The 23,542-nt window shown below is 44.0% G+C and overlaps 1 protein-coding gene across 1 annotated transcript in view; it reads left to right on the top strand.

Moving 5' to 3' along the window:
• Positions 1-1,325: 1,325 nt before the first annotated feature.
• The window catches only part of STAB2 (stabilin 2), a 121,016-nt gene continuing 98,799 nt past the window's right edge, over positions 1,326-23,542 (top strand). Inside the window, 9 exon segments of the mRNA XM_023749817.1 lie at positions 1,326-1,682; positions 5,280-5,413; positions 7,595-7,710; positions 12,856-12,941; positions 13,773-13,842; positions 20,372-20,467; positions 21,821-21,831; positions 21,833-21,947; positions 22,570-22,766. Of these exon segments, the coding sequence (XP_023605585.1) occupies positions 1,605-1,682; positions 5,280-5,413; positions 7,595-7,710; positions 12,856-12,941; positions 13,773-13,842; positions 20,372-20,467; positions 21,821-21,831; positions 21,833-21,947; positions 22,570-22,766 (903 nt within the window). The 5' untranslated portion in view covers positions 1,326-1,604.

Genomic DNA, 23,542 nt, shown 5'->3' with positions numbered 1-23,542 from the left:
CAAGAAACAAGAGGATTTTAGAATGATCATTTAGAGGAGGGTATTATGGCAGAACTGAGTGGCATAAAGAGCAGAATGAACTGATTTCGTAAGTGACTCAGGGAATTTAAAGGAAAAAAAGAGGAGTATGTTTCAATAAACGGGTTTTTTTCTGAGGATGGCGGTATTTTACTTGGATTATTTAACCTGCTCATCTATATAGCTGAGAAATTTTCATGTCCGTGAGTTATTTTGTCAATCATTTGTATTGAATGCTTACTATATATCAAGCGTTCTTCCAGATATTTAAGATAATATCAGTTCCCTAAGCAAAAAAAAACCCCTGTCCTTAATGAGCATATATTGTGATTCGGGAACCAGACAACAAACAATAAATATAATAAGCAAGCAAATTGTATGGTGATTTAGAAAGTGACAGATACCAAGGAAAGGGACAAAAAGATCAGGATAAGAGGAAGCAGGGGCTATGAGAGGGATGCATGCAGCTGCTTTCAGCTGAGTGGTCTGCACACGCCTCATGGAGAGGGTGGCTTTGAACAAGGACTTGAAGGAAATGAGTTAGTCAAGTGGCTCTTTGGGGGAAGATTGTTCCAGGCATAAACAAGTCACTAAGTAGAGGTGGTACTGGAAGGTATATGCTTCATCATGTGCTATGAAGAGCTAGAGTGGTACCCCTTTCTTCCTTTTACATAGAATAGGAAGCCTCAACCTAACCCATTTGCTCATGTTATACTGTGCTGTGATGACAAGACCAGTAGACCTTGCAGTGGACCATTGGGAATCAGTGACACAACACTTTCAGTTCTGGCCCAAGTATGCCTGAGGTTATATGAATCTCAACCATGTTCTTCATATCCATTTTTCAGGGCTTCTGTGTCCATGAGGAGGTGGCATTAGATCCTTGAAAAAGGGCCTTGCAGACTAAGATGAGACCTATAGGCTCCGTCATTTGCTACTGAAGTGACATGGAAGATGAGAAAGGATGAGTCAAAACCCACTGTTGGCATCTGCAAAGAGACATTTCTTTGCAGTAGTTTGCCAACCACACAGGGTGTGGCCACCACTAGTCTTCAAAGTCAAGGACCTGGGCTCCTGCAACATTCCCTCCAGGATATTCTACCCATTTATGGGCACTCCCACAAACACTGCCAGACAGCCAGCTTGGATTCAGACAGAAAGGCCTGCAGTTTTCCAAGGTGTGGCTGTGGAAATGGTGGCGGGTCTCTGGGTCCAGCAATAGACAGGACCAGAGGCAGGATGGGCAGAGCAGTGGGAGGCGGGAGCTTGTTCCCGGTAGTTTCACATGCACAAAGATTCGGATCGTGTTTCTGCTCCAGCCCCTTCAGGATATCCTGTCATTCAGCCAGGGCATATATACAGTTGAGAGTGGCCAATGTCACGGCAACCCCTGGATTTGCCATTTTTCCTGTCTAGAGGCAGGTCTCACATATCATCTGGTTCAACCCAGGGAAAGGAGAGGGAAGGATTTAAAAACAGACACTGAAATGAGAAAGAATTCACTGGAAGCTCTTCAGACAAAGTTAAAATAGGTAAACAGCTCTGACAGGGGCCTGGCACGGAGAAGGAGCAAATATTTTCTCGCCATGCTACGAAATTCAATCCCCTTCCTTCTTGGATTGGTTGTACAAAATTTCTGCTCCCCACCGGGAACTGCAGAGCAGGTAAGACAAGACTTCTATTTCTTTAATTGGTTCATTTTCAGGGTGTGTTCAAAAGCTGTTTGCTTTACTAGGTTGTCAGGGTAGAGAGTGCTATGGGGGCTTCCTAAAATAAAGAGAAAGCTGTGGAGAATAGGATATGAGTGGAGATGCATCATCTTTCATCAACCCAGTTGGTTCTTTCTGTGCTAAAATGCCATTGTTGGGACTCTCAGAATTTAGTGCTCACATTCCTGGTTTCATTGCGGATTTTGGCATCCTGGGTGTGTTTTGTTTGTTTTAAACATCTCATCACTCACTTCCCATTGCATCATACTGAATGTAGAACATAACAATGGCTGTGGAGAGATGTTCTGGGGAATTACCGGTTGAGTGATATCTGGCTGAGAAATACAGTATTATAAAATGCATCTGGTATTCACCCTCTACCTTCCCAAGTTGTAGTAAAAGTACCCAGGGCACTGTTACACCAGCACACCAGCCTCTCAGGCAAGATCCCATGCATTGTCACCTTAGAGCAGTGGTCGGCAAACTGCGGCTCGCGAGCCACATGCGGCTCTTTGGCCCCTTGAGTGTGGCTCTTCCTAAGCCTTAGGAGTACCCTAGTTAAGTTAATAACAATGTACCTACCTATATAGTTTAAGTTTAAAAAATTTGGTTCTCAAAAGAAATTTCAATCGTTGTACTGTTGATATTTGGCACTGTTAACTAATGAGTTTGCCGACCACTGCCTTAGAACAAGTTCAATGTCAGGTTGGCAACAAGGCCAACCTGAAGGAGGGGATGTGGGAGTCAACCCGAGTGATTTAGTTGAAATGCATTTCTCAAGATACGACTTCCGCTCTATGAATAATAAAACGCAAATGTGATTCTGCATCTGTGCCAGGAAAATTCTTATCAACGCCAATTTTACTTCAGTTGGCTGTACTCTATTAATATTTTCACGGAAACATTGAAAATGGCATAAAGGTTACTCACTCCAGTTCTCCGAGTTTGAACTGTGGTTTCATGAGTTTAACAAATATTTCTAAGGATCAGTGGCTGCTCCACTGCTTACTAGCTCTTCAACCCTGAACACTTTGGTTCTTCCTTGCCAGTGGTCCACACAGCAGAAATTACCATCATCACCATCACTGTCATCAGAATGCGTGGAGAAATCAGGTGTTGACTGATGCTTAAAGCTGAGTTTACTCTTCAAGAAGAGATCATATGAGAAGTAGAATGAGCCATTCTATTTGAAAAGGACAAGGGATTTTTGGAAAGAAAATATTCAGCCCTGGTCAGGTGCTGAGTTGTTTAGAGCATCGTCCTGATACACCAAGGTTGCAGGTTGGATTTCCAGTCAGGGTACATACAAGAATCAACCAACAAATGCATAAATAAGTGGAACAATGAGTCTCTCTCTCTCTCTCTCTCTCTCTCTCTCTCTCTCTGTCTCAGATCAATAAATTTTTTTAAAAATTTTAGAAGAGAATATTAACCCTAGCCTACTAAGAAAGGAAAGACAAAGTAATGTCACCCCATGTGCTTACCCACAAGGAAAACCCTAATGTAAAAGAAAATTCTGCTTTAAAAAATAGTATCGTGACCATTAATAGAGATTAACTGAAACTATATCTAAGAGTGGCTTTTGTTATTCCATAAATACCATTCCAGCCAGAAAAAAAAACACACACAGAGATTTTGTTTTTCTACCCACCCGCTATACAGTGTGCAGGGAAGAGAAATGGCCAAGCAAGGAATCAGAAAGCCACTGACTCCCAGTGTGGCCTGAGACAGGTCACTGGTCCTCCCCTCAGCTCAGTTTGCTCCTCTCTAAAATGAGGATGATGACACCTGCCCTACTTACCTTTGGGGTGGTCGGGTTCAAATACAATGATGCCTTTGGGAGGAGTATGTATAACCATGAACTGCTCTGTCAATGTAAGGTTTCTTCTGGTGCAGCCTTTACAGATGTCAATAAACTTAGAAGTAGTCATGATGTTCCCAAGACCCCTAACCTAGTGCTGGGCCCCTTGGGATGACAAGAAAAAGTAAGAGTGGTGGTTTTTAAATGGAGAGCAAAGACAACAAATGTGTTCTACTGGCCAACCATAGAGAGGAGCAAGAGAGATGAGTGTCATTTTGTGGTGGTGTTAAACAGGGCTTTGAAGATATGAGGTTTGGGAAGCCAAAGAGAGGGGAAAGAACATTCCTATCAGGAAAGGCAACAGGCAAAACGCAGAGGCGGAGATAGAGATGCGGTACAGAAATTAGCACTTTACTGCCTACAATCTCCAGTACCGGGCCAGGCAATTTGCACGTGGTGCATCATTTACTACTAAAGTTCTGTGTGTCCTAGAGAGTGGCTATCAAGATATTCCTCTTATAGAGGATGGCAAAGAGGAAGAAATTCATTCTAGATTGGACACTTGGCAAGATGTTGAGCCTGATTCCCAAGTTTAGGTCTTTGACTCCCAAGTTGTCACTTTTCCTTATATAAAGCTGTTTCTATTGAAGTTTGATGGGGAAATGAAGGAAACTTGAAACAGGTGAGGAAATTCATTTGGGAGGATCAGCATCAGCACTGGGCAGTGAGGGATCCTCAGGGTCAAAGTCGATCTGCATCATTCAGCAGAACAGTTCTCTGCTGCCTGGTGTCGCTCACTGTGTTGGGTATGCCTGTCTGGTTTCCTACAACTCATTAAGCCAATCGGCAAATATTTACTGAGCATTACTATGTGCCAGACACTGTTCTAGGTGCTTCAGACAAAGCAGCAGAGGACAAAGTAGAAAAAGATTGCCGCCCTCACGGAGCCCACATTCTAGCTGGGTTGTAATCCAAAGAATACAAATATCTTTGGAGAAGACACTGTATGCTCCACGGCATTTAGCACCCAGACGAGCCTATTCCTGTGGAATTAATGCTGAAAGGATATCCTTGAGATTTGCCGATCTAACAGAAGAACTTACATGCATACAGTGGGGCCTTGACTTATGAGTTTAATTCGTTCCAAGACCGAGCTCGTTAAGGAGCTCGTTAACTCAAATTACTCTATCAACTCAATGCAAAAAATCGGCGGAGAGACAGCTGGTATCTCAAAAAACTCGCTAGTCCGGACACTTGTAAGTCAAGGCCCCACTGTATATGCATAGCCCATGGATACAGACAATAGTGTGATGAAGGCCGGGGGGTTGGGGGAGAGGGGCGGCTGAGGGCTAGTAGGGGTCAATGTAAGGAAAAGGGAGACATCTGTAATACTTTCAACAATAAAGATAAATGTTGGGTTTTTTTTAAAGAAAAGAGTACTCTACAATATATTTCAGGTTTCCCATTTGGAGAAGTGTATGTCATGAAGTTACCTTACCTTGCTGGACTCCATAGTTTAGAGCAGGGATGGCAAACGCGTGACACAAGCAGCCCTTGCACAGCCAGGCAGACATTGCTTGTCAATCCCAGCACTCTTTCCAGATAAGATTAAAAGCAGCCTGCCAGGCACTACTAATCAACCTTATAACCCTCCTTGTGATTCCACTGATGTAAAGTCAATGGAGAAGATTGGCCAAGCAAGGCTCGGCTAATGGAGGTTGATGTTTTGTTTTGTTTTTATGCTCTCACAGACAAAAAGATGCGATAAGAAGTCTCTGCTTGTCATGAGGACTGAGTGCCAATCCTGCCCGCTCAACTTTGAAATTGACTGCCCAGATGGTTACACCAAGGTTACCAATGGCTCCATAGGGGTTCGAGATTGCAGGTACTCATTATGAGAAAGTAGTTGTGCTCTAGTCTTGAAATTCAAGGGATTGTGAATCCAAATAGAAACCTCCCATCTCAAACACTGCAAAGCATTGCCCTGGTTTTCTCTTTCTCTAAGGCCGCATTGAGCCCAAACTTAGGTAACTCACAACTATGACCTTGAGTCTAAAAAATGGATTGCATTTTAATACTAAATTATATTGCACATAAATATTCTCTCTTTCTTTTGCCCTTCTTTAGTTTGAAAATCTAGGTTTTGTTTCACTTGGAAAGAGTTCTAGTCAGAGCATGTTAAAAAGCCTTGGGTCTGACTCTCTCACTAACTAGCTATGGATCCTGATACTAATTAGAACCCCAATAAGGGAGGCCAATGAATTACAGCTTTGTTGTGTTTATGTGAGCACTGTATGCCTGAAATCCTTCTATGATTCAAAACTCTCATCGTTCAAGGTTAATCCTTGCAAAGGATAGCAAACTGTTCTACTCACCAGCTAATAGCTGCAGCCATGCAGCTCAAATGAAAACACATTTTTTTTATTTGCTTCGTCTACTAATTTAAAGCTTAGACAGTCCTCAGTGAGTTTCACTTTTAATTCAGGGATGAAAAATTAGTATGATGTCTTACTTTTGGTAAAATGAAACCTTACAACTGTTAAATTTTAAATTTGTGTTTGCTTAATGTGACTGCACTACATTCTAAACCCAAATCATCATTTTTAACAGAAGTTTCCCAACATTAGCTGGATTGAGTTAGCAACCATATGTGGCAGTTGACTACTCAATTACCAAAGTGGGTGCACATTTCCAATTAGATCCTTTTAGAAAGTACGTCTGAAAGACTTAGGGTTCGAGGTTAAAATTATAAAGCAACTTTAGTGAGAACATTTTTATACTGGTTACTTTTTCTCATGGCCATGATTGGCACTTGATTATGTCCCACTCCACTACCCTAAACCCACACAAACACATAGAGGAGGGGGTTGAGGGAGAGAGAATAAGGTTAGTGGACTCATGCTCTCTGTTTTACAAGTGAATATTTTTTAATATGTTCTCGCTGATTTCAGAGAGGAAGGGAGAGGGAGAGAGAGATAGAAATATCAGTGATAAGAGAGAATCATCTATCAGCTGTCTGCACATCCCCTGCTAGGGATCAAACTTGCAACCCAGGCATGTGCCCTGACCAGGAATCAGACTGGTCAATGCTTAACCACTGAGCCACACCAGCTGGGCTAGAATTGAAGATTTTGATTTGTCATTCATTTATACTGGAACAAACCCAAGGTTGGTTCTTGAGGGGCCATTTGGCTCTGCACTTGGCTCTCCTTTTTTGCCATCTTTATAAAGAGATGTCCCTGCCAGTATTCCACCCTTTCAAAGAGATTGTCAACTCTATCTCCAGCCCAACTGCCCCTAAAGCCAGTAACTCTGTGGTTAATCAGCTGCACCACCGGCACTGGTTTAGGAGAACAATCTAGAACTCACGGGCACAGCATTAGTAACAGCCCAGGTGAAAGAAACAATGATCATGGAAGATAACCTCTAAACACCAGAGTCAAGTCAAATCCTGTAATAAGCCATCCATCTAGAGATCCCTACAAACAGACATTGGTGATTAGCCTCCATAGAATTGCTATTCCAGAACTGTACCTCAGACGGTACAAAAACTGTTCCAGGGAACTCATTATCTCTCCCTCGAGGAAACTGTGGCAAATGCTGCTCATTACATTACACCGCCTCTCACAGGAATTTCTACATCTACGGTGTCCTGAGCAGTCGGTTTGATTTAAATCCACAGACCCTGTGCACCACATCACTCATGCTCTTTCTCTTCTTTCATTGGCTGCTGGGACACCCAGTGATAAATTTGAAGTCCACTACCAGCGTGTGCCTAGAACCTAACATCATTTTTCCCATCTACTAACTTCACTCCGACATCATGCGAGATATTTCACCCCTATTTTCATTGGGCCCTGATGGTTTTCATTCATTACTTACAATTAAAGATAAACAGTGATTACATTTTTTTCTATCTAGACAGTAAAATGTGATTGAGATATATATATATATATATATATTCTTTTTTTAATCTAGGCAAGCCCAAAGACCTAAAAAAAATTCTAGGGCAGTCCAACTCCCTGAGTTGTTCTGATGATGGGTATGTCCCTCTTTACCCTTGAAGGTATGCCTTTGTGGTCAGATCATACTCGCTGTCTCTCCCTGGATGCCGCCACATCTGTAGGAAGGACTACCTCCAGCCTCAGTGCTGCCCAGGCCACTGGGGCCCAGACTGCATGGGTAAGTGACAAACACCCTTCTTGGATTTGGATACTTGCTTCTCGATGTCCCATTCGATGGAAAATTGAGAGGAAGGAAACCCGGTAAAAGGAGAATGTCAGCACCTTTTTCTGGAAAGGCGCATTTCTGTCAGGAGGTAGAAAATTGTTCTTGCCCTCTCAGCTTTTCTAAAGAAATCTGCTTTCCTCCAGTCAGAGATCTGTCTTTAAGGGAATTCCTTTACAATTCAGCAAAAGGGACAGGGGAAAGGCTACCTGTTCTTACAAAAAAAGGTCACTGACCATAGAGAGGAAGTAAGAATGCTGCTGGGTTCTTATGATCTCAAATTTACTGTAAGAAGAAGTGTTATGACAACATCTCAAAGATTATAGTTATTGGTTGACAACCAAAATAATCATTCAGTCTTCTAGAAATGAAAGTTTTAGGATGGAATAGCAAACTCGATAATGACCATGTTCCACTGTAAGAAATACTACCAGCCAAGTCTGAGTCAATAGTACAGTTAGACTCTCCTGTGGTCAAGCACAGCACTTGTGAGCTGAAATGGAACTTCTATTCTGATTATAGATGTTTACACTCAAGTAGTGACTGCATCCTTGCTATGACATGCAAACTATATGAGATCCCTTTTTTTTCTTGGATAGTAAAAAATAAGGCATTTTAATTCATGACTTTACCATTTGCTTTACATCTTCTAAAATGTGCTGAAAACATCTCCTCAAGTATACACATAAGGGGAGAGATTAGTTCTCTTTAGTTGTTGTTCTTTTCCTGGTTAAAATAATATAAACAGACCTGGCTGGTGTTGCTCAGTGGTTAAAGCGTCCACTCACTCTTGAAAAGGGTTGAGGTTTAATGCCTGGTCAAGGGCACATACCTGGGTTGCTTGCAATTGGATGTCCAGCCTCAGTCGGGTCAATGTGTCTTTTTCATATCGATATTTCTCTCTCTCTCCGCCTCCCTCCCTCCCACTCTCTCTTAAAAAAAAAATCAATGGAAAAATATATCTTCCAGTGAAGATTAACACAAAAAATTAATAATGATATAAGCAAATTATATACAGCTTATAAGGAAAAGTACAAAGAAAGAAAAAAAATAGCAACTTGTATTTTGTCACACATATGAGGCCCTAAATATTTTGGCTTTTTTCCCTGGTTTTTTATTCCATGTGGCTTCTAAATAGTTGAGCCCTATTTTACGCATAATGTTGTCTCCAGTTTCTTTTTTTAACTAATGAAGAATAGCTTCCCTTTACTCAGTGTCACTGACATTAGTTGCTAAAGAAATCTGTGGCCAATATTATCTGATTTCATTCTTAAAACAAATCTTGGAGTTAGACATTTTAATCTCCATTTTGCATATGAGGAATCAGATAGTGAAGATGATTTCTTGCCAGTTTCCTTTGGGCTTTCCAGTGATCAAGCAAGTTCAAGTTCAGAGCTGCTGGCACCAAAGTTGCCAGGGAGAGAGAAAGACGGGGTTTAGGATCTCCTGGCCCTTCTCTCTGTTAACTGCTCTGCTCTCAGTGTCACCCCAGCATGTCGGCACAGTGTGGTTCTAAGAGATTATTACATCGGAATCAAGAGATTAGCCCAGACTTCCAGATTTCAAGAACTTTTTTGGTATCAAATGTGGTCATATCACATCCCGTCCTTACAGACATCCTGATATACTGGAAAGAACTCTTAGGTTTGCTTTTCTCTCTCTAACCCACAAAAACTAATCTGGTGCTACGCTATTCATCAGACATACCGAAGACAAGAAAAGGCTTTGTCCAAGATACAGTAACAGACGTCAGCATGTTCAACATAATGCACGACAGACCACAGCCAGGAGAGCAAAGGCACTCCGGGTTTTAAGTTTGAATCCAATTCCATCATTACTGCTTTAGGCAAGTTATTTCCTGCATAGGCTCCAGTCTTTTTAGCTGTCAAAGGGGGTAAAAAGTCCTATTTTACAAAAATGTAGTCGAGGCTTTAAAACATCGGTACAGGTGGAAGCACTAGGCAAAGTGCACGACACTATGAAGACACTTTTAAAAAGTTGTATGAATCAATGAATGAGTGAGTCACGGTCAAAATAGGCCTCTGATAACGAAAGGCAAATGAAACGGCACCCTTTCTCCGAGGCCTTTTTAAACACTGGGTAACTCATAAAGCATGAGCAGGCCAACGGGACTCCAATCTCATGCCATCACACTGTGCTACGTGCACACGTGGCAGAGCACACACCTGGGATCGAAGGAGTCTTAGGGGGTTCCTTGGACTTCAGGCATTTTCCTCTGGTAGGTGTCGAGGCCATGGCAGCAAAACCTGTGGAAACCAAGGCGTGGATGTTCTTTCTGCTGGCCTCTCGTTGGGGCAAAGTGTGCTCCCCTTTATCTTCATCTTCCGAACATACTCAGTGTCTCCGAGGGCTTCCTTCCTTTGGTTCGGGAAAGAGATAAGTCCTCTGCTGGGCTGTGGCTTTCACCTCTCCCCCACATTCTGTGGTGATAGCAAGAGATCTTGCCTGTCATTTCACATTTCCGCAAGGAGAAGGCCACGCGGAGCAGCTGGCACGCACCCATCCTTCTTTTCGAGGTAGTGCGGGCTCTGAAATTGCCTTCACTTCAAGGCAAGAGCAGCACCAATTCCTCTTTCACGCACTGAGAAATGCATCCATACTCAACGCCTCTGGGTTGCTTTTTAAATTATTTAAGTTCCTCTTTCAAGTTAGAGCATAACTCTATGATCCATTCTGAAAAAATGGAAAACGCAGAAAAGCACAATGAAAAAACATTACTCATCCTCTTCTAAAATTACAGCATAGGGAGTATAGTCCATAATGTTGCAATAGCATTGCCTGGTGTGAGATGGGTGTGAGGCTTATTGGGGTGACCACTTCATAAATTATGGAAGTGTCTAATCACCAGGATGTACACCTGAAACTAATATTGTACATCAGCTGTAATTGTTGAAAAATAAACATTATTAAAATGTTTATTCTTCCGAAATAATATGTTTCTGCTAAAGAAAATTAGGTGGCATCAATAAGTAAAATAAAGAAAATAAACATCAATAAGTTTCCAAAGATATCTGCTATTAAAATGTTGATGAACTTATAGAGTAATATACAGTTGTGGTTCGGAGGCACAGAGATCTGGATTTAACACCTGCTCAACAACATATACGCTCCATTACTCTTGATCAATTGACTTTACCAAACTAGGGCTCACTTTTATAGCCTGCATATTGGAAATGATCATCAGCATGGTTTTTTTGTGAAGACAAAAAAGAGAAAATGAAGCTACTGCTATTAACTGTTGTTATTATTACTATCATCATTACCTTTTGCTATTATTTGTTTGAAATACAAAAATTTGTGTACCTACCCATTGCCTTTATTTAAAATATCATGCTTCTAACATAGCTTTTGGTAATTTGTCATTTTCACTTAACGGTGTACTGTGGAAATTTTCTATGCCGATACAAATGGTTTAGTGACACTTTTTTGAATGACTCTTCAGTAAATGTTTCATTGGATGAATGTTCTATCATTTAGTTCACAAATGCATTATTTGGAACATTTAAGTTATTTCCAATATTCCCTTTGTTAAATGAAACTCTAATAAACATCTTAATAGACCCCACCAAAAAAAAAAAGAGAAAAAGAAGGCATGAATTCTCACTTGAGGAAAAAAATATGTCATCCTGACATAACAAAGGTGTTTCTACCCATATTTCATGTGCTTCTCCCTCATTGAAACTTGTACTGATTTATCAGATCTGCATATGAAAGTCTTTTCTCATTAGCCAGAAAACATGTTTTTAACCTTGAAACTTAATACACTTCATGTGCTTCTCCCTCATTGAAACTTGTACTGATTTATCAGATCTGCATATGAAAGTCTTTTCTCATTAGCCAGAAAACATGTGTGCTACAACTCAAAGTAATGGGAAAAGAATGTGGCAAAACAATCTATTTCAAAGGAAAATGACCTTGATTCTTCTTTCTGTTTATTTCACCATCAACGTTAACAGATTTGTGCTACAACTCAAAGTAATGGGAAAAGAATGTGGCAAAACAATCTATTTCAAAGGAAAATGACCTTGATTCTTCTTTCTGAGGTCAATGTCATTGAATTATGTGTATTTGTTTTTTGGTATCATTATTTGCATTTTTTTCTGTTGTATGTTCTTTGCCATTTTTCCCCCTTTGTATGTTCTTTGCCATTCACTGCACAGGTTGCAAATAACAGACTGTGTGGATTTGAAACCACTCTTTTAGGCATGCCCTTCTTTGGCTTTGAGTGACAAATAATGCTGAGTTTACATGAGGAACCTATTTTATATCAGTTTCCCATACAGACAGTTCCAACCAGAGCTATCAATGCAATACCAGCACATATTCTCTGCCTAGCTGTAAGCCAAGCTTTTATTTTTTAAAATATATTTTTATTAATTTCAGAGAGGAAGGGAGAGGAAGAGAGAGATAGAAACATCAATGATGAGAGAAAATCATTGATCGGCTGCCTCCTGCACGCCCCACACTGGGGATTGAGCCTCAACTTGGGCATGTGCTCTGACCGGGAATCGATCTGTGACCTCCTGGTTCATAGGCCAATGCACAACCACTGAGCCGTGCTGGCTGGGCTGTGAGCCAAACTTTTAAACAAAGGTAGTGACATGGAGGAGGCACCTTGGGAGATAAAGTTACAGGGAGATCCTTGGCCTCTTACTGGCAGGAAGTTCATTATCTTCCTCTAAAGAAACAGACAGCAGATGACTTGCTGACAGCTTATAACGGGTAAGCCTCCTGCATGGGGGAAGTCACAATGCAAGGACCACCAGAGTAGCAGGGAGCAAAGGGAAATGTGATAATGACCTAAAATAGCCTTATCAGCTCCCGAGCCTCACAATGCATCAGAAATGTGCCCTCATAGCAAAGTCTAATCTCTCTGTTGTCTTTTATGACAGTCCCAGATGACACTGTGATCTGCTGGCCTCCTCTGTGTAACTCCAGGTGACGCCAGCAGAGTCTTCAGTTATTTCTGTCCCCCTGGCAACTGGCACACTAACTGGCACACAGTAGGTGCTGAACACATCCTTGCAGAATGTCTGTGCGCCATCAAAATGAATGAACCTGAGCCCTTTGCTTCCCTAGAGTGCCCAGGAGGAGCCAGGTCGCCCTGCAGCGGCAGGGGCAGCTGCGACGAAGGCATGGAAGGAAACGGAAGCTGCTCATGCCAAGTAAGTTCCGAAACGTGTTCATCTCCCTGACTCTGCCCCTTCTCCTTAACTTTTGTCCCTCCTTAAACACACACACACACACACACACACACACACACACACACACGATGGAGTCTCTAAGAAGTGATACTAGTAAAAAGAGTAGACAATCTGCAACAAAATGACTTATCAGAGGCTGGGAGCCTTGGAGTGAATCAGTTAACTACTCAGCCTTGAGTGTGTCCATCTATAAAATGGGTTTGATAGTCATCCTGTGTGATTACATTTAATGAAAAGTGAAATAAGGTCATAGATGTGACACTTTGTGAAGCTGTACAGGGCTATAAAATTGTTGTTACCACCACTCTTAGCTCTCGGTGCTGTCCACACCACCAGTTGTCAAGCACGGGGTCTGCCATTGAAGAATTTCTTTGGTATTCCATGAAAATGATGTTTTGCAAGTTTCAAGCCTTTGGTTGAAACACAGAGAAATCCTGAAAATGAATGAGCTGGGCTGACTTCAGAAATGCAACTGAAAGAGTTTTCGTTTCGCCCTTGGGTGAAATTATGATGGTGCTGTCATCACTTGCTCTCTATTTATATCTTTGGATTGGCAAAGCAGCTTTCTTCTGGACTCGCTGTAAAAACAATGATGCAGGGATTGAGGTACCCTTATGACATAAAAACAGCAAAGAATAAAGGAAAAACACAAAGAAGGAGCTTCAGAATAGGCACGGGGGGAGGGATAGATGAGAAACAAGCACAGACTACACCACCAGTGAGAAGCCCAGGGCTTCCTGGGTAACGCCGATCACGTTGGGTCTAACGTCATCTCCCTGGGGTGTTTTGCAGGAAGGGTTTGGTGGAACAGCCTGTGAAACCTGTGCTGATGACAACTTATTTGGACCCAACTGTACAGGAGGTATGTCTGATTCTTCTGTAGTCTGATGCATTTGGAAACATAGAATGTCAAACAGCTACAGACCTCAGAAAGACCGATCCTTGGAGGGAAAACACTGAACAGTTATGTATAACCGAGTCTGCAAAGGCAAAGCAAAGAGTTAGTAACAAATCTGATAGAATGCAGTGTTGGGAAAAGAAGAGTTTTCTGTGGTTTCTAGCACTTGCAGTCAGCTACTCACCAGTAATGCTTTCTGCCAAACTTGGGGGCACACAACTCCATCTCTCCAGACTCCAGGATCAGACATCCCCTTCTCTTTGCCTGTCCAGCTTCTCCCTGAGCTCTTTCCAGATCCTGGTCTCAGCGTTGACCTTCTCCTCGGGGGCCTTGACTTCCACCAGAGATCCCACCACATTCTGGTCTGTCCCTTCCTTTTGGGAGTTCACAAAGAAATACCCGAGGTGAGCAGAGATGGTTGGCTCCATTTTTCAGGGTAAACAAACAAACAAACCTGACACTGATTGGTCTAGTCCAGTGGTCAGCAAACTGCGGCTTGCGAGCCACATGTGGCTCTTTGGCCCCTTGAGTGTGGCTTTTCCACAAAATACCGACTTCTGTGCATGGGCCACGAAGTTTCAATCGCACTGTACATGCGCGCCCGCACGTGGTATTTTGTGGAAGAGCCACACTCAAGGGGCCAAAGAGCCACATGTGGCTTGCGAGCCGCAGTTTGCCGACCACAGGTCTAGTCTCTTATTTTTGGTTCCTTCTTTCCCCCAGAAGTAGATCCTGAAACAAGGATTCCAATACAAGTAGCATATTTAGAAGGTGATGGCAGAAACACTAAGAAAGTGACATACAGTGGGGCCTTGACTTACGAGTTTAATTCGTTCCGTGACGGAACTCGTAACTCAAATTACTCGTATGTCAAATCAAAAGTGAATGAGTGAGACACGTGATGCTGGGCTGATGTGGCGTTCACTAGCAGTGGGGTATCTGAAGCTGGCTCATAACCCGAATTTTAGCTCGCAACTCAAAGCAAAAAATCGGCCGAGAGACGGCTCGTATCTCGAAAAACTCGTTAGTCGGGACACTCGTAAGTCAAGGCCCCACTGTAGAGGCAATAAAGGTGTGCTGTCAAGACAGAGAGCAGTGTGATGACCGGAGCTTAATGTCCTGGACTCTTGGAGTCATGGTTGAATACTCACCTTAAAGTTATCTCACCTGAGGGGAAAGGGAGTCACAGTGAGCTAGGCAGAATAAAGACCACCACCACCCCCCCAAAAATATGTCCATATCCTCATCCCTTGGACCTGAGACTATATTACCTTATATGGCAAGGGGGGAATTATGTAGCAGGTGGAATTAAGGTTGCTAAGTGGCTGACTTTGAGAGGGGGAGGATGTCCTGGATTGTCCAGGTGGGCCCAGTGCAATCATAGGGTCTTAAACGTGGAGGAGGGACACAGTGATGAGATGTGAGAAAGACTCCACCAGCTCTTTCTGGCTTTGAAGGTGGAAGGGGGCCAGGAGCCAAGCAATGCGGACAGCCTCTAGAAGCTAGAAAAGTGAAGCAAACATTTTTCCCCCTCTAGGAAGGAGCAAAACCCTGCCACCTTGACTTTAGTATAATAATTTTGGATGTCTGACCTCCAGAAATGCAAGGCAATAAATTTTTGTTGTTTTAAGACACTAGGTTTGGGGTAATTTGTTGCAGCAGCAATAGTAAGTTAATACATGCAGTCATGGGCTGGGGGAATTGTTAATTCCCTGCACTTCCAGCCCCCAATGAGCATTCAGGTGGAAAACCTTCCCAGGAAGCCTGTGCAGGATGCTGGAAGTCAGCTGGAATGCACACAATTGGTAAAGCCTAGAGAATGTGGGCATGGCAGAGACAGTGTCTCCCAGATCCATAGTCACCCAGAAAGGATATATCCTGTGGCCTTTCTCCAACACCACCTTGGTTCTGACTTTTATGGAAAAATCAAATTCAGTAGATACTGCATTGGTTCAAATTTTCTTGAAGAAAATTTACACACACACACACACACACACACACACACACAGACATCCTACCCTCATAAGTGTGCACACTCTGGAATAAGTTTTATTGCAATACAGAGACACTGTCTCATTCTAATAATCCCTGGGTTCTTTGAAGGAAGACACTGTTTTACCTCTTTATCTGCAGTACCTTCCACAGTGCTATCTGCATGGTAGACATACATCCCACTTTTGTTGGTTAGATGAATGAGTGAGTGAATGAGTGAGTGAGTGAGTGAATGAATGAATGAATAAATAGCCTGATTTACTCCAGCCATGCTGTCCTGACTCAGAACTGTGGCTTTGAGAGGCAGCATATAGAGCTCCAACTTTAGACTCAAACTGGCTTTCAGCCCTGAAGCTGCTAATTGTGGGAACTTTAAGTTTATAAGAACATTCTCTCTATGCCTTCATCTGTAAAAACGGAAATAATATTGCCTTCTTTCAGATTATTATGAGGATTTAATGAGGTAACCAATGCATGATAAATGTTAGCGATTGTTACCTATTATTCTCCAGTGGCCCCCGATCTTAGGACTTCCTTCATCTGTATATTTTTAAGATCATACATTATATTAAAGATCATTAAAATATAATCAATCAACTGTTTAGAAATAACCTATTTCCTAAATTGGCCCTCCCCTACCATAATAATAGAATTTAAATCACATATTTTAAATAAATATTGAGATGGGAAGGAAGAAAGGCAGCATCTAGCATTGCTTGCTTCCCAAGAAAGCCGAGTCATTGCTCTGGGATGAAAATTCAGAAAGAAGAAGAGTCCATGTTGCCTCCAAGAAATGATCTTGGCTACCAATGAGCACAGATATGCATGGAGCTCCCAAACATTTCTAAATAAAGGGGCATTTCTTCACCCTTATTGGTGCCTGGAGAAAGGGCACGTGAAAGGGAGAAAGTTGGTTTAGAAACCTAAGTTGATAAGGAAACTGGAAACCTAAACTGAGAGTTGGGAGAAAAAAATTCCAAACCCTGGGTTCCAGGAGAACTTCAGGTGGCGATGAAACTGTTCTGTCTGGGCTGTCCCATGGCGCGCCTGGTCACAGGTGGCCATCGGGGACCTGAGATGGGGCTGGTGCATCTGAGGTGCTGAACCCTACATTTTAGTTCATGTCACTTAGTTTAAGTTTAAATAGCCACACGTGGCTGGTGGCTACCACATTGGAGAGCTCAGCTCCAGAACAGGCTTTGAAATCACACTGGCCCGAGTTTGAAATCCGCGGCTGTGTGACCTGGGACAAGCTATTTAACCTCTCTGGACCTTCCTCACCTATAAAGTGGGAATAAGAATATCTGCTCCACAGGGTTGGCAACATAGCAAAGCTCATAGCACCATAGCATAAGGGCTCAATCAACAGAAGCAAGTATTAAGCGAGGACAAAAGCAATACAACAGTAGGGGAACACTTATTCACCTAGGAATGAATGAATAAATGAATGAATGAATGAATGTATGAATGGCTCAGTGATGGCTGGTCACTTCCCATTGGCAAGGACTAGGGGAACTTTCAAACCTCTTCAGCCGGGCATCCACTGGGTGCCAGTGTTGTTGCATCCAAGGGGGCATTGGTCTCTCGGAGGAGGCCGGGCTGCTGGAAGTAGGACAGCTCTATTAGCTGCTGTTTATTTTTAACGCCGGCTTTAACCTGCTGCAGGAGCAGCCTCCTACCCGCCCACTGATTCACTCAGACGTGATTTAGAGCTGCATCAGCGAGGGTGTTCATCTCTGTCGCCAAGGCCCTGCCCACTCAGGGCCTCGCTCCTGGTTGGGGCAGAAGGCAAAGCCCACTTTCTCTGACGTGACCCCCAAGTCAGTCCCACAATCACGTCTTGTTAATGACAGTAGCTGGCATTTGCTGAGTGCCTGCTGTGAGCCAGGCTGCGTGGGAAGAGACCTGACCTACGTGATCTCTTTGGATGCTCGCAGCAACTCTCCAAGTCGGGTTCCTCCTTTTATGAATGAAGAAGCAGAGAGGTTTCTCAAGGTTACGCAATGATTACAGGGCCAGAGGCAGCACCCAGGTGGCTGACTGCAGAGTGTGGGTGCCCAGCCCTGCACCATTCTGCCCCTGGCAAGCACCCAACATTAGGCCCCTGACAGGGGATGGGGATCCAAAAAAGGGAGCGATTAGGTCCCCACCCCAGGAGCTGGAAACACGGGTGACAATTATGGTCCCGTGTGCACAGCACCAGGGGGTGCTGCAAACACGGGAGAGGGAGCAGCTCACTCTGCCAAGGGGCCCAGCATGGGGGGCTTTGTGCAGTGTCCCTCTGACCCAAATGGCTGTGGCTTTAACCACTTCAAAGCCACACACCCCAAGCTCCGAGTGTCTCTAGAGTTTGGCAACAAATACCAGGGGCTCTTTAAATGGCATCTGGGACACTTTCTTGGCAGAGGCTGGCAGCCCTGCAGTGCGTGTCAGGAGCTCCCCGAGCTGTACCAGGCCAGTTAACCCAGGACAGAGGCTGCACTGGAAGCCAGGACACGGGGAGAGGCTGGTGCCAGATTCCTGGGCTCACACCAGCCAGCCCCAGGGAGCGGGGGGAGGACTAAGCGACAAGGACAGCCCTTGCAGGGAGCATCTAAATTGGAAGCAGGCGATGAGTCCCACTTAACTGCCCCTTCCACCCCCTCACCCTCCTCCATGCCACATGACAACACTCAGAGCACACCCTCCTCACCCTCCTCATTCTGTACCTGCCTCACTCTCCTCACCCCATTCCTGGCCCTGCAGGATGCTGTCTCGATGGAAATTTTAGCTGTGCGGTTGTTGGCATGGCCATGAGCTCTTGGAAGCAGGCGATGAGTCCCACTTAACTGCCCCTTCCACCCCCTCACCCTCCTCCATGCCACATGACAACACTCAGAGCACACCCTCCTCACCCTCCTCATTCTGTACCTGCCTCACTCTCCTCACCCCATTCCTGGCCCTGCAGGATGCTGTCTCGATGGAAATTTTAGCTGTGCGGTTGTTGGCATGGCCATGAGCTCTGGGAAAGATGTCATGGGGAAGCACAGGCAGGGGAAGGTCTTCCACGGGGCTCCAATCTAACAGGGGAGAGAAATATGCAGATGGAGACAGAGGAAAGCAGCCCCGACAGCCTCATGGTTCCCAGCCCGGCTGTGGTGTCGCCCTAATGAGCATGAGCAATTCCACAGAATATCACCATCAGAGATTCGCTGCTTCCATGTGAAACAAGACAGAAACCAGGCCACTGCATAACCATGTCTGAACAGAGAAGACACCGTGTCAGTAGGCAGCCAGGAGAATCATCCAGCAGCTGCCTGTCCCAGCAACGCAAGAGGCTCCCACTCTCTCTCCAGTGACCGCTGCCCTTGCAGCTGACTTGGTGTGATCACTAGCGTGTTCCTGGTGGCCTTTGGCTCGCCGGCGTAAACAAAAATAATAGTTTTAGTCGGACGCGATCGTGGACACAAAGAACATGCCGCTGGCCCCAGAACACAGATTCTGCTTGGGGAGCTCTGAGATGGCACCACAGAGGTGGGGCCCTCAGTTGGCCTTGGAGGATGAGGAGGATTTCCGTGGGCATGTGGGAGGGAGCACAGTGGAGACAGGGGCATGGAGGTGGGATGGCACAGGATGCAGGTCCTGATTCTTCCAGGCACCACCTTCCCTAGGCCGCCCCTCCATCTCTTCCCAGGCAACTCCCATTGCCATTGACCTATCATGTCAGAGCACTTCCCACCCGCACTGTGCTGGGCTGTTCTGCCCTTACACGGTGAGCTCTTTGAGGGCAGGGACTTTGGATCATTCATCCTGTGCACAGCACCCTGAACATAATAGGTACTCAACACACATTTTTAGGAAGGAAGGTCAACTACTGAGTTATCCCATGTGCTGATAAGTCTAAAATAAAGTGATGGGAGATGAAAATGAAAAATTAAAGAGTTTGAAGTCAGATTGGAGAAAGCCTTGTTTGGCAGAGGAATTTAGATATCATTTGGTTAGCAATTGGGAGTCACTGAGATATTTTGGAGAAAATCATCATGATATCATTATTGATCAAATACAATCGATGGAATGGAGAGATGAGAGATTGGACTGCGAATTCAGTTAAAATGCTATTGCAATAGTCCAGGCAAAATATGGTAAGGCCCTAAATGAGGGCAATTCCAGTGGAGATAAGAGCAAGGGATCAAGGTAAGACACACAACAGTACAAAGGATTTGGTGCTTAGTAGATGTTAATCTTTGCTTTTCCAGTATTTGGTTAGGTTTTTTAAGCAGGTGTATCTATAGAAATCCCATGATGTAGACATCATTATCTACATGTTATATATAAATAAGTTGAAGCTATTAAAAAGAAATGAAGTCCAGATTAAGCCGGGGTCTCTAGGACCTCACACCTATGTTTTTTCCTGCGTCATCGTGCAGATTCTCAATAAACACTATCTGAAGATGTTATCCACCCAGAATCTTTGGGCGATGTCTGTGTCAGGTACTGAAAAACCCCCATTTCCTGTCTGCAGTGTGCAGCTGTGTGCATGGAGTGTGCAACAGCGGACTCGATGGCAATGGAACCTGCGAGTGTTACTCTGCATACACCGGCCCCCACTGTGACAAGCGTAAGTACCGCCAATTTCCTCAGTGCCACACCAGGTCAAAGAGGCACAGGTGTATGCATTTCAGACCTTGCAGGCCAGGGCCCAGCCCAGGGGAATGCTGTTCTGTGCACCCTTTCCTCAGCCCTGGGCGCACCAAGGGCTCTACAGGACTGGCCATTAGAGGCTGGCCACCTCCCCTTCATCCCGCACAGCTGACCCGTGAAGCCACCCGGCCTGACCCACACACAGAAGTCCACTACACTTCTGAGAGCGTGTCTCTTAGCTTCTGGTCCCAGAACACCAAGTGCGTCCTGACTTTTGGCACCTCCCAGTGGATGACCTTCCCTAGAGGGAAGATTTCCAGCAAACCTCACCATCAAGGCATCTTAGCACCTTCTCCCCCATCCAGTGGCCGAGGCCAGGCCTTTCCCAGTGACATCTGCCGATCAGCCCTGGAGGGAGGAGGGCTTATGTTGGGTACTTACCTCAACCCAAGGGTAGTGGTTGTTCTTTATATTTCTGCTATTCCTTTATGCTTTAGAATTCTAGTTTTTAACGCTCACAAGGAATTCCCATTATTTTAATTCTCTGTTCATAATGCTTTACACTAAAATTTTCCCTGTTCAAATTATTGTGTGTTTTCTGTCTCCTGCCTGGACCCTAACTAATACATTTCCTACCATTAAACACACACACACACACACACACACACACACACACACACCTTAGGTTCCCTAAGATCAGAACTCCTCTCCTATAATAAAATTCATTGCACATTCAGGTCTGCATCTGGACTCTTTGCATTGCCCCATGAAAATTGGGGCTTAGAAGACCTGATGCAAAAATGCTGACATTCTGGCTATTGGTCTTCCTATGAGTAATAAACTATCTTTTATCTCTGACCCAGGAGTCTCATATCTTCTACCATCATCCATGAAACTGAATCGGCCAACTTGTTAGCTTTGGACATTAGCTAATATGTCGGGCTCTTTATAGTTTTTAACAACCCTCTAGGCCCCATCAATATTGTAAAGTACTATGCAGTTATTAGACATTAAAGTATATCCTTCGAGACCTCCATAGTACATTGTTAAAAAAAACAAGTTTCTAAAGATTTTAAAGGAATTCCATTTGGTCTTAAAAATCATATAAATAAACATATATGTTATTGTTTGTTGACGATGGTTATTTTAGAAGTGGGATGGGATAGTGAGAATAAGAAGACAGTTAATTTTTACTTCATGCATTCTGTATTTTTGAATTGGTACAGCAAATCTGTGTTACCTTTTTAATAATGGGGAATATTGCATTTGTTGAGTTTTTTATAACTGGTTTTTCTGCTGCTGCAGTTACCTCAACAACCTTCCTTTGCAGCCATCCCTGAAATGTGCAGCCTTGCTCTGCCCAGAAAATTCCAGATGCTCACTTTCCAGTGAAGATGAAACAAAGCTAGAATGCAAATGCCTTCCCAATTACAAAGGCGATGGCAAATACTGCGAGCGTGAGTAGAATTTAGATCCTGCAAGTTTATTAGTTGAGATGTTTAGGTTATCCAACAGGAAAAGGGGGGGGGGGCGACTCACAACCACCCTAATTTTAATGCAACCATCACTTCTATTTTTCTTCATGAAACTGGAGCCAGACTATCTGGGTTCATATCTCAGATCTGCCTATTACTAGCTGGACAAATTCTTAACCTGCCTGTGCCTCTATTTTCCTATCTATCAAATGGGGATAATAATGGTACTTACTTTAGAGGGTTGTAAGGATTAACCGAGTTAATGTTTGGTAAATGCTTAGAACAGAACCCAGCACATATTATAAATTTGATAAGCCTTAGTACTTTCGTTCATGTTCTTTTATATTCAAATCCACACATCACATGGCATAATAATATATCAACACAATATTTGCAGTTATAATCTTCGATGGCCACATGTAAATCTGTTTGATAGGTGAGGGGGATCAAGTAAGGTAAGACAAGGTATTTCTTACTCCTTCTCTTAAAACTGTTGGATTGCCTGTGCAGCTTTGATGAGCTGTGATTGGCAGTCCCTTCACAGTTCAATTGTCCTCCATCCCGGGTGTGGTGACTGCCTCTTATTTTGTCATTGCCTCTCAAGCCATCAATCCCTGTTCACAAAATGTCTGCCACCCTCACGCTCATTGCACGTTCCTGGGACCAAATCAGCACAATTGTACCTGCCGAGAAGGCTACCACGGGGATGGCCAAGTGTGCTTACCAGTCGACCCCTGCCAAATCAACTTCGGAAACTGCCCTACGAAGTCCACGGTGTGCAAATATGATGGGCCAGGACAGGTGAGCTGCTGATGCATGGAGCTGATGCAGGTAGAGTAGGACGGCCCCCAGAAGATAAAATGGGCCATGGCTACAATTTGTCTTCTGTGCCCTTCCCATGCTCCCTTTCAATGTCCAATTGGGGTTCCTCTCCAGACAGACCTGCACGTGCTCAGGGATAAGCTCAGCATGTCCCTCCCCAGTCTGACCTCTACGCTCACACTTTCCAAGCTCCCCAGTCAAAACTTCACTGTCCTACATCCTCTTCTATCCTCGTCCTATAGTCATTGACAAATATATACACAACTCAAATTTGATCAACAGATTAACTGTGAGCCAAGTGTTGGGTGACTATGTGATTGACTTTTACAAACAATCCTCCAGTCCCTGTAATTTCTTTGCAAGAGAGGACTCTTAGAACCAAAAATACTCTGTCCCAAAGGGATAGCACTGACAGATTGCAGGGAACAGGGAGGAGATTCTGGGGTGAGAACCTGACCCCCAAATCACATCATGGCTTTGACTAGGAAAATTCAGCCTGGCCAGGAGGTCCTTGCTGAGGAGTCCAGATGAAAGAGCCCTTTTCCTGATATCTCATCCATCCATCGAATATTTTTTAAATATATTTTTATTGATTTTAGAGAGGAAGGGAGAGGGAGCGAGAGATAGAGACATCAATGATGAGAGAAAATCATCGATCTGCTGCCTCCTGCACACCCCCCACTGGGGATCGAGCCCACAACCTAGGCATGTACCCTTGGCCAGAATCGAACCTGGGACCCTTCAGTCCGCAGGCC

This window comes from Myotis lucifugus, unplaced genomic scaffold, assembly GCF_000147115.1.
Source record: "Myotis lucifugus unplaced genomic scaffold, Myoluc2.0 scaffold_10, whole genome shotgun sequence".
In the NCBI taxonomy this organism is placed as follows: domain Eukaryota; kingdom Metazoa; phylum Chordata; class Mammalia; order Chiroptera; family Vespertilionidae; genus Myotis; species Myotis lucifugus.
Note: the sequence above shows the minus strand (reverse complement) of the source record. Positions and strands in the feature narration are given on the sequence as shown.